Here is a 12,047-nt window from a genome sequence, read left to right as displayed (position 1 = left end):
CAGTCACTTTCTTATTCACAAAGATCACCAATGACCTCTAGTGGAAAGGAATAGGAATGATTGTTGAATACCATCAAAATGTATTTTAGAAATCTTGTAAAGAGAAATATGTTGTTTGATGCTGGTAGCTGATTTTTTTTTATCCACGTTTGCGGACCATGGTGTGTCTAGAGTGCAACAGTGCCGGTCCAGTCTTGGTTCTAGAAGTATTTTTCCCACTCATCTTTTCCTTCGGGAGTTGATATCAAAGCTTATTTCACACGTTTGCTTGCCGCGATAATATGATTGGAGGATCTTTATCAGTAGATTTTACGTTGAATAACTACATCCCTTATGATCCTTCATTTAAAAAAAAAAATAGAGAAGTTTAATAGAAGTTGAAATAACGTAGTTTAATGGTTTCAGCAGAAGCATATACCATCGATTAGCAACCTCGGATCTTATATGTCAGTCTTTAAAAGGTATACAAGTTATTAAAAATCAGTTCACCAATGGAGAGAATGATTAGGATGTTTACTTCCGGAACCAGAAATTTGTTCAGAATTGTTATTTTGAGGTACTTTTCTTGTATATAGAAAAAGAAAACAAACCTCCACACTAATAGGTTTTTGTTTGAAAACACACCTTTTTCCTCTAAATTTTGGCCTTCCATCCATGCTCAGACAGCGTTTTTGTCTAGCAAAAACAGTTTTACGAAAACGCTCTCCCAAGTAGATACATTTGAAAACACGGTCTTCACATTGTAGTGTGGACAGGGAAAACAAGAGCTATTTGAAAACAATAACATATTTGTTGTCATGACAACGTGAGATCCATTTAACACAATTAAGATGGTGGCCCATGTTCTAGCGGCGTTGTTGTGCCTAATATTCACTTTGTACATCCTTCACATTGCCATGCTTTAAAGTAACATTTATCTTTAACAACTCCTTTAAAGGCGAAAGATTACTCTGAATTGCCGTCTGGCGGCAGGACAAGAAGGCAATTGTGTTTAAGACTGTACATGGAATGGTGATTTTTCGCATTGGCAGTAAAAGAGGATTTAGCCGTTTTCAGATGTTTCAGTGTGGACGAGCAACTTTTGGAAAACATTTGAAAATGGCAGTGTGGAAGAAAGGGTTTTGAAAAGAAGTGCCTAATAACTCCAGAAGAATTGAAGATATCTTAATATCCTTGAAAAGTCTGGTTCAGGACAAACTTATTATTTTGGCATCTCAATCAATATAAAATGTTTGTTCCTTTAGTCTATATCCATTAGATTTAATATAACAGTTTTTTTTAATCAAATTAATTTTTTGAAAGTATTTAAAGGGGTCATGACATGATGAATATGATCTTTGACACATAAGAGCTCATTGTATTGTAAAAACATACAGTAAGTTTCAGAACTGAAAACTTCCTCAATAGAAAAAGAGCATTTATTTTTTATTTTGTGGAACTTGTGACATCACAAGGACTAAAGACATCTGCACATGACTGCCTCGTCACAAAGACATCGACACTTATTTTTCGTCATTGCACCCTTGTTCCCCACCACTGGTGCTCAGTCAGTCACACAGGGGAAGAGGAGAGAGATGGGCCTGTCATGGAAGATTCATCCAAAGTGGATTTACACAGGACACTTTCATGTGCCTGTCTGGATTTAAATGTTTTTCTACATAAAAGTGCACTAGACGAACAGCTTTGACCCTCATCATACATCTCGCGCCACTTTTAAAAGACGCAATGTCAAGTTATAACTCTAAAAATGATCCCCCATTACATTTCATTCAGCTGCGCTGTCTTGCTGTTGTGCTGTTTTGAAGGAGACCTGGACCATTTTTACACCCATCTGTACTATATTTAATTGTTGGTCTTTAGCAATAAAGGATGTTTTTGATTGTTTTCTTGCATTTCCAGCGATGTGCACCATGTTTTAAGAGCGGTACAAGTGCAACTTGTCTCATTCTGCTGCTGCCACTGACCGGGAGAAACACATACCATTCTCTGTGTAAGCAAACACGGAAGATATGAGATGTGAAGACCAGTGCCCCTGTTTTGGCCTGTTGAAGCAGGCTGATGCACCCAACATCACCGTGTATTGTATAACGTTTGTGTATTCAGAAGATTTCAGTGTTAATTGATTCAGGAACAGTCACAATATGATTCAAGCTTTGCAAAGGAATTGTTTTTGAAGGATGGGGCAGAATATTTCATATGTCATGACTGATAGTTTATGGTAAGCTAGAGTGAACAGTTTGATACATTCAGATGAAATGTGTTGGGTGCACGTTATGTGTTAACCCTGAAATGTAGTTTTATAATGTTGTGTGGAGTTTGTTCATTTTCTTTGGATTGAGTTTCAAAAATGGCTGCATTGGAAGGTGTGAGAAGGAGGGTGGCGCTGAGTTGCCTAATCAGTGGGAGGGAGATAAGGGAAGTGCCGGGAACGCCAGAGAGAGCGAGAGAGAGAGAGAGAGAGAGAGAGATACATGCGGTCACTCTGTGTGTTTGTGTTTGTCGATATGTCATTGTTTTCAGTTCAGAGTTTGTGTTAATGTCTTGTTTGTTACTCGGGTTCCTGCATCCCCCTTTCCTGAACTCTTACAGAAGGACTGCACAAAGTTCGCTTATCACAACACTGGTTGTGTCTTAAAGGGCCAGACAGCTTAAAACAGAGCGTTTCAGGCAGAGGGCCAGAAACAGGGTGGATAATTATTATATATGACTAAATTATGACTGTTTGATGCAAGAAAACCTTTACTGACATTATAAGTGGACCTCATGGAAGATAATAGCATTAAAAAACATTCGGACCAACTTTATATTAGGTGGCCTTAACTACTATGTACTTAACCATTTGATCCAATGTACTTATTATGTACATACATGCTGTTGCATTGTAATTACATTTAAAGTACTTGCATTTAATTACATTTGTAGTTACACAGTTAACTCTACCCCTAACCCAACCCTTACCCCGAAACCTACACGTACCTCAAACTCATTAACAGAAAATGTGGACATTTTACAAAATCAACATGTAGTTACACAGTAAATTGATGGTCTTGTATGTATTTAATGTTAGTACGTAGTAGTTAAGGCCACCTTATATAAAGTGTGACCAAAGATTTTAATAAGAAGCAGCTACAAAAATATACCAGACATTATGACGATATTCAAAAATGTTGCTTTGTGAGACTACTTACTTGCTGACTTCTTTGTACTGAGCGATCTCCTCTATGTAGAGCAGGTCGTGGAGTCGGGACAGGTAATTGTCCCTGTTGAGGGTTTTGTCCAGAACTGACTGTGTGAAGAGCTGGTCAGCAGAGAGAGGGATTTGATATCGAGTCAGTAGACTGCGCTCCAGCTCCATATTCTCATTAGGAACAAACTCCACAATGGTTTTACAGAACGAGTCCCAACGCTTTGCTGTCATCAAGAGCTGCTGTCGCGCCTGCATCAGATGCTCCAGATCTGTAGGATCACGGGTATAGAATAAACATTAAACAATGATTGAGAGCCAATGCTATTGTTTTAATTACAAACTGATATACTGTATATGCAGCTAGGAGCTCTTGGAAGAATAACATTTCAGATCCAAATCAGAAAATGTCAAAGGAATAAAAACTCTCTAGACAGAGAGAGAAAAAAAAAGGTGAACTATCACTTTAACAAGTAAGCTTCAAGCATTTTCACACTGCCTTACCTTCAATGGAGGCGGCGTCCACCATCACTCGCTGCATGAGCACAGGCTCAGAGCCGAAATCAAAGACCACGGTCTGCCGAAATGTTCCGAAGATCTCTGTGTTGAAGGAGATGACCACAGTGTAAACGCAGTGGTCCATGCCATTCTGCTCCAGACCGGCTCCGCTCCACTCCTGGCAGGCCCTTTCAGACACCTCCTGAGGCAACTGGGTGGATGCATCTCCAGCGGAGACTGCCGTGATGGAGAAGTGTGGCCGGTTTGCATCGTAAAGCAGAGCGATGCGGTGTAGCGTGCGAACCGGCTGTATGCGACAAAACAAATTTGTGGAACAACATGGGCTTAAGAATTGTTTACAGACCAGGAACGTGTATTATGAAAGTAAACAAGAGTTCATTTTGATTTCAAATTCTTTTCTTTAAGAAAATATTTTATCAAAAGGTAATTATTATCCAATATTAGTATTGCCACAAGGCTTAGATTTAATGTCTGAAGAACCAGTACTAACAGTATCAGATTTGAATGCCAAATCAAAGTCTTTCCCACATAAATTAGATCAGTAAAGCAAACAAATTACTATCTATAATCTGTGGATTGCAAAAAGAGATTGCGAGGTTGTCCAAACCTTGCAGAAGAGCCTGAATGTCCAGGAGTGAAATGATTTCTTGGTGTTGACGGTAATTGAGAGATCTGAGCTGTGTTCCAAAGTAACTCCATCCACATAGTCATTCATCTGCACAAAACCACAAACCAGCAAAATCAATACAAGAACACGAATGCATGATAAATCTTCCAGTTAGCTGTTCCTGACTGTCTAGACTGTACATTGTGAGCCATTGCTTATCGTTTCAGTAAAAATACACTTCATCTGTGGACGTGCAACTTTTGGAAAATGCTTGAAAAGGCTAGTGTGGACGGAGTGTTTTGAAGGAAAACAAAATTTTCAAATGTGAAAAATGTGACTCAGTTGGTAGAGCGGGTCGGCCACTAATCGCAGGGTTGGTGGTTCGAATCCCGGCCCACAGGACTTCACATGCCGAAGTGTCCTTGGGCAAGACACTGAACCCCAAGGTGCTCCCAATGGCAGGCTAGCGCTTTGCATGGCAGCTCTGCCGCCATTGGTGTATGAATGTGTGTGTGAATGGGTGAAAGTGTCACATTGTAAAGCGCTTTGAATACCGATAAGGTTAAAAAGGCGCTATATAAGTGCAGACCATTTACCATTTTTCTTTTCTTTTCTTTTGACAGAAAAACATCATAAGATATATTCAAACAGACATCATAAAGCTAGTTTGTGCGTTACTAATAGCCAAACATTGTGGCAATTTTACATGTTAAATTAATGTTCTTTATTAACGAATTGTGTGGAGTATATAAAGCGACAATTACAGTTAGAAAATTTGTTTTGTACCATAAACTGTACCAAAAAAAACCCTCAACGGATCTGCGCGAACCACGTAAATTACCTATTTTGGATTAAAAATGGCGAATTGCGCCAAAAAGCAACTCATTTGCAGGTATGTAAGGGGTTCGAGTGAATTTGAGCTCTTAGTTTACTGGTCCACTGTTTGGTCAAACAGGTAGACCCACCCCAAATGCATACCATTGGCTATGGCCAGAAGTTGACATGTTGGGCCAATCAAATAGAGAAATGTTTTAAAAGTGCCACAGAATAACAGTATTAATACTCTTCAGGACACAAACCTACGAATGGCTTACTTATAAATGTCTCAACATTTTCTGCACTATTTTTTTTTTACATAAAAACGACACACTTCACCTTTAGCCTAAATAAAATTTCTGCTCAAATTGTGGCCTTAGCTAGTGGGCGTGGCTTAGTAAAGGACAAACAAACACCATTCCAGTGAAATGTGGGGGGGGAACAATGTTTTAGACAGGACTTTACCACTCTCTCCGGCATAAGTGAGTTGATCCATTTCTCAATGAGTGCCTCCATGTAGTTCTCAGTGAAGTGTTTGCCCTCCTGCTGTTGTTTGAGGCGGATGAGTCGAGAGGCGTAGCGCTGCTGCCACTCCTTCAGCTCCTCCTGAGAGTGAGCTGATGTGCACTGTGCTCCATACCGACATAGACCCTGCTCCAAAAACCTAACGAGACCACCACAACCTCATCTTAATCCCAATATAGACCAATAACTCCATAAAATATACTGACCGACACACAAGGACATATTGTTGACATATCAAATAACCTAGATTATAAATGTAGAAATCTGATCGAAATAGCATTATATGACAATTATATTCTTTGTATATGCTATCTGCAAAACTGCGTTGATCGTTCAGCTGACTGTTAAAAATGTACATAAACATGCTCTCAGAGCTGAAATATTATATCTAGAGTCTAGAAGGCAGAACAAAATAGGATAAGTCCTGAATATTCTTTGGTAACCATGTAAAAGTTTAAACAGCTTTTCATCACAACGTTAAGTTGCCTACAAACATTAGTGTATGAGCAAATGTTACACATTTGTGGGCAAATCTAGCTCAAACCATGCTGACAGAACAGGCATACCTTTTACACAATGTGTACTCCTCACTACTGGTGACACCTCGAGGAGGAGGACGAAACTGCCAGCCCTCCTGAACATCTGTCCAGAGAACATTACACAGAGAGAAAGGGGAAAAGAAAGAGAGATATCATATTAGAAGAAACACTAACGTGCTGAGAACAGCTATGATTTCAAAATGAAAATGGATCCTGGATGTATTGTGAAACTGAAGAGGAACTCACCCTCCTCATTCTCTTCAGCCAACTCTGGTGCCATTTTACTCCTCACAAACTGCCATTGAAATAAACCTTGTTAAACACTATTTTATAAAATCACTCTCACTCATATACAGAAGCTGTGGTTAGAGATACTAGTTCTTGAATCTTGAAAGTCATTTAAATTCAAGGGTCACATCGCTCTCTTCACAGAGAAATGAAAGCGACGGCAAGTGACGCTGGCAGAACATAATGGCTTTAAAATGGGAATAGAAGAACACAACAAAAAAGAAACACATTCTGACCTCTATTTCTGAGAGAAGTCTCTTCAGTCGTGTCATGTCTTTAGTCATGATCCCATTCTAGGACAATCAAAAGGTTTTTTTCAAGTTACACAATTTATAAGTTTACAGCAAAATTTCACAACATTTATTAAAGTTTAAAGCACAATTGTGAAGTTAGCAGCATAAATATAAAGTTTACAGTGCAACTGTGAAGTTTGTAGCAAAACTGTGAAATTTGCAGTGAAACTATAAAGCTTACAGTGCAACTATAAATTTGACAACACATTTGTGAAGTCTGCAACACAATTCTAAAGTTTACAGCACAACTGTCAAGTTTGCAGTGCAATTGTCAAGTTTCCAGTGCAGCTGTCAAGTTTGCAGCAGAGCAGTGTTTTTGTAGCGTTTTACAGTGTGGTTGCAATGTTTGCAGAGCAATTTTAAAGTTCAAAGTTCATCTGGATGTTTTAAGGTGCAGCTAAAATGTTTACAGTGTAATTGTTAAGTCTGCAGCACAACTATACATTTTAAAATGTAATAGTGAAATTTACTGCACAACTACAGTTTAAAAAACAATTGTCAAATCTGCTACAGAATTCAAAATTTACAGTGCAATTATAAAGTTTGCAGTGCAATTGTTACATTTACAGTGCAATTGCAAAATTTGTAGCACAACTAAAGTTTACAACACAATTGTGATATCTGCGATGCAATACTTAATTCTATAGTGCAACTCTGAATTTTACAGTGCAACTATAAAGTTTGCAACGTAATTGTGAAATTTGCAGCACAACTACAGTTAACAAAACAATAGCGAAATCTGAAATGTGATTTTACATTTACAGCAAAATTTGCATCACAATTCTACATTTAGCAGCCTAACAGTCAAGTTAGCAGTGCAACTATTAAGTTTACAATATAATTGTGAAGTTTGCAGAATAACTATAAAGTTTACAGTGCAACTGTGAAGATTGTAGCAAAACTGTGAAATTTGCAGCAAAACTATAAAGCTTTCTTTCAGTTTAAGTTTACAATGTAATTGTGAAATTTGCAGCACAACAACAGTTTACAAAACAATTGTAAAGTGTGCAAGGGAATTACAAAATTTACAACGCAATTGTAAAGTTTGCAGCCTAGTTGTCAAGTTTACAGTCCCTTGCAAAAAATGTAAACTAGCCGCAAACTTGCTGCTTGTTATTTTCACATGCAAATCAGCTTTTGATTTGCCGCAAATGTTTGCTAGAAGTTTGCAGATCTTTGCTGGTAGTGGCAAACCTTTGGCAAACCTTTGACAACCATGGATAATTTGCCTTAAGTTTTCCGCAAAGCTCATTTGCATGTGAAAATAATCAGTGGTGAATTTGCGGCAAATTTGATATGAACTCTCGCTTTTCATAAGGGCTGTGGTTGCAACGTTTGCAGGGCAACTGGAAAGTTCAAAGTTCACAGCTCAATTGGAACGTTAACATTGCAACTGAAACATTTGAGGTGAACTTGTAAAGTTAAAACAACAATCGCAAAATGTACAGTGTAATATTTAGAGCAAAAACTAATTTTATTTACAGTGCAACTAACGTTTACAACACATTTTTATAGTTAGAACAGTGCAATTTTACATTTACAGAACAATTAAAATTTCTATACATGTAAAATGAAGAATAAGTCCAGAGATAAAGTTTATTTATTACAAGCATAATAAAACATCTTGAAATCATTATAATGAGTACTCTTGATGCAATTCGTAAGACTAACTGATATGGAAAGGGATTATTTTACCAATGGTTCTCCATAGAGTGCTTTAGAGAGAACACTGCACACTTCCTGTAAGCTCCCGTCCAGCAACATACTCTGAAGCCCTGCCCTGAAACTGCTATCTTCCTTCCCCTGCTCCTCAGCAAACACTACATGAAAAAACACACACAAACTCACCCCAGTGATCAAACCAGCCCACACACGAGACATTGGTCAAAATATAGCCGTACCGTCAGGAAGTGTCTGCAAATTTGATTATTTAAATCGCAGTTTGGAGCCTGGAGAATTCATACTTCTCTTTGTTATGGTTACATCTTCAAGAATAGAGTTTGCACAATTTTTATTAGGTATTTTTTAACACAAAAAATGGAATTGACAGCTTTTTCAGAAAAACAACAATTTGTGCTTGATTTTTGAGGGCATTAATCAATACGGGTATTTTTCATTATCTTACCATGCTTGCAGTCTTCATCTGCCTGATCATAGTCCTTCTGTTGAACCAAATAAAGCAAAACCATACATTAATTCCCTGCTAATAAAAATTTGTGCCAGCCTATTATACGCTGGAGATTCTCAAACCAAAGCATAAAATCACACAAATGTACAGTTGAAGTCAGAAGATTACAGACACTTAGGTTGAAGTCATTTAAGCTCATTTATTAACCACTCCACAGATTTCATATTATAACTATATACTATAGAATAAACTATAGTTTTGGCAAGTTGTTTAGGACATCTACTTTGTGCATGACAGGAGTCATTTTACCAACAATTGATTAATGTGGTTCAGATGTTTACATACACTAAGTTAACTGTGCCTTTAAAAGGTGCAATATGTAAAATGTTTCATGTAATATTCACCTTTTTTTTTTTGCCAATGTGTGAACGGCTTGTAATGCAACTTAAAACATGAGCCCTTCCCGGACTTCCTAGGTTGCCTAAAGCCTGTAGACTGACTTTCATGTGAAGGGAGCGGGTCGCTTCTGCCTGGAAAATCCAAAGGATGTAACATTTATGCACGCTTCCGAGAGCCTCGCTTCAATGCTTCTCTTCCGCTATTCAACAGCAACAACAAACTGCAACACTAAGTAAGGTTATCTTAGAGATGAATCCAGTAAACGACCGGCTCCCAGAACAACACAGACTCCTACACACACTCAGAGTAAGCCCAAAAACAAAAGTATTATATACTGAATCCCGTCTGGCTAAGCGTGAACGTTGTTGAGCGAAAACTAGAGTGAACATCGGCAGGGTATTTGATTTCTAGAGGGACCTTCAACCCTGAATTGGCGTTCTTCTTATTGGACAGGTAAGCTTCCATAACTGCAAAGCATGTGAAATATAGTGCCATAAGGATTGATCAGTGTCATTTTAGCTCAACTACAATAACACGCTAGACAATGTTCAAGATAATGCAAAAGCTCCAATAATTAGTGCTATAGTGCATACAGAAAATATATACATTCTATTATTATAAAACAATAGCGTAAAATAACAGTTGTGATAGAATCACATCAATAACCGAACTGTGTCTATTTTATAAACAGCTACTGTCATCATACACCAAATTTAGCTAACAGCTATTGATAAACCTAGCTAGCTAGCTAACGGTGACATTGACTGCATTTATACGATAGCCTATCTATCATGCAAAGAAAAGTGATTACTTCAAACTACAGTCTCGCATAGTCAAACTAATATCAACACTTTGTTTTAGCCCTGTTCCAGCACTGGTCAAATATAATATGCAGTCTCAAAGTTGGTAGTAAAACTATCATAACTGTGTCATTTTAATTACGCCATCTCATCTGTCAGCATGATGACAGTGAATCACATTCAGTCTCTTTGTTTTGATAGATGTTTGTGTCCCTATGGAGTATGCGTGTGATCACGAGCAACAGGCAGCTGGCTGCAGTTCACTTAACGGCCACAGGTATCATTAATAACAAGGGTTTCTGAATCTTACAGCTTGAAACATTCCAGAAAATTATGTCAAGACTTTAGACAATAAGCTTCTGATAGGATGTGTACTGAATTGGAGGTGTACCTGTGGATGTATTTTAAGGCCTACCTTCAAACTCAGTGCCTCTTTTTAAGACATCATGGGAAAATCAAAAGAAATCAGACAAGACCTCAAAATTCTGTTTCATCCTTGGGAGCAATTTCCAAATGCCTGAAGGTAACATGTTCATCTGTACAAACAATAGTATGCAAATATGAACACCATGGGACCACACAGCCATCATACCGCTCAGGAAGGAGTCAGATTCTGTCTTCTAGAGATGAATGCAATTTGGTGCGAAAAGTGCAAATCAATCCCAGAACAACAGCAAAGGACCTTGTGAAGATGCTGAAGGTAACAGGTAGACAAGTATCTATATCCACAGTAAAACCTGAAAAGTTTCACAGCAATGAAGAAGCCACTGCTCAGTTTCTATTTTTTAGGACAGAGCTGAAAAAGCGTGTGCAGGCAAGGAGGCCCACAAACCTGACTCAGTTACACCAGTTCTGTCTGGAGGAATGGGCCAAAATTTCAGCAAATTATTGTGAGAAGCTTGTGGAAGGCTACCCAAAACTTTGACCCAAGTTAAACAATTTAAAGGCAATGCTATCACATACTAACAAAGTGTATGTAAACCTCTGACCCTCTGGGAATGTGATGAAAGAAATAAAAGCTGAAATAAATCAATCATTCTCTCTACTATTATTCTGACATTTCACATTCTTAAAATAATGTTGTGATCCTAACTGACCCAAGACAGGGAATGTTTTCTACGATTAAATGTCAGGAATTGTGAAAAACTGAGTTGAAATGTATTTGTCTAAAGTGTAAACTTCTGACTTCAACTGTATAAATGCCATGCCTAGCACCCTAAAAACCTCCAAAAGACACAACAAATAAAACCTATAAATAAAAAAGATAGCTGTATTTCTATGAAGTAGCATGCTGTTAACAATCGTCTGACCAGCTGGAGTCGTGCTGCTATGCGATAGATCAGGGCACGCTTGCGGAGGAGGGCCGTGCTCTGGGTGGGGGTCCGAGGCCCCATGGCCAGCAGGGCCTCTGTACTGTGGGCCACTGCTGCCTCATACTCCTGCCTCACTAATGATCCGATGGCCTCGTCACATGACTTCCGTGGCCTCCTGTCCTCCATGACTCTGGGACAGAGTTTCTGTCAGAGGAGATACAGGGGGTTAAACTCCTCAAAACTGATCTGTGAGCAGCTGTCCTGGAGGCCTGGACATTTGTGCTTTATGTTTGAATACAGTGGCTCCAAACATTTATCCAGACACTTCATATTTCATATTCACCAAAAATTTTAATTCTGTCATTTACTTAGCCTCATGTCATTCCAAATGTGCTCTGAGAATATTAGAACAAAAAAAATACCCTAAAAAGATCATAAAAGGTAGACCATCAGATTTTGCATTATATTCCAAGTGTTCTGTATCCATTTGATAGCTTTGAATGAGGAACAGACTAAAAATTAAGCTGAAAATCTCAACTATAGTTCTCTGCAGATCAGTATATGGGGTTTTACAATCTTTGGGTGTTTTTAAACCAGGATGGGCATTTCTAAACTATCCAATGAAAGTCAATGGTT

The 12,047-nt window shown here is 38.3% G+C and overlaps 1 protein-coding gene across 2 annotated transcripts in view; it reads right to left on the bottom strand.

Moving 5' to 3' along the window:
• helz (helicase with zinc finger) overlaps positions 1 to 12,047 on the bottom strand; it is a 74,125-nt gene that overhangs the window by 52,487 nt on the left and 9,591 nt on the right. For both annotated transcript variants that reach the window (XM_052139031.1, XM_052139030.1), the window contains 10 exons: positions 11,409 to 11,615; positions 8,897 to 8,933; positions 8,467 to 8,591; positions 6,715 to 6,771; positions 6,437 to 6,485; positions 6,218 to 6,293; positions 5,592 to 5,790; positions 4,311 to 4,418; positions 3,689 to 3,989; positions 3,189 to 3,456 (listed from right to left, as the gene is read on the bottom strand). In XM_052139031.1, the coding sequence (XP_051994991.1) occupies positions 3,189 to 3,456; positions 3,689 to 3,989; positions 4,311 to 4,418; positions 5,592 to 5,790; positions 6,218 to 6,293; positions 6,437 to 6,485; positions 6,715 to 6,771; positions 8,467 to 8,591; positions 8,897 to 8,933; positions 11,409 to 11,597 (1,409 nt within the window). In that variant the 5' untranslated portion in view covers positions 11,598 to 11,615. The remainder of the gene's footprint in view (positions 1 to 3,188; positions 3,457 to 3,688; positions 3,990 to 4,310; positions 4,419 to 5,591; positions 5,791 to 6,217; positions 6,294 to 6,436; positions 6,486 to 6,714; positions 6,772 to 8,466; positions 8,592 to 8,896; positions 8,934 to 11,408; positions 11,616 to 12,047) is intronic.

This window comes from Xyrauchen texanus, chromosome 12 (genome assembly GCF_025860055.1).
Source record: "Xyrauchen texanus isolate HMW12.3.18 chromosome 12, RBS_HiC_50CHRs, whole genome shotgun sequence".
Classification (NCBI taxonomy): Eukaryota; Metazoa; Chordata; class Actinopteri; order Cypriniformes; family Catostomidae; genus Xyrauchen; species Xyrauchen texanus.
The sequence above is the reverse complement of the archived record's forward strand: the minus strand, read 5'-3'. Positions and strand labels throughout refer to the sequence as shown.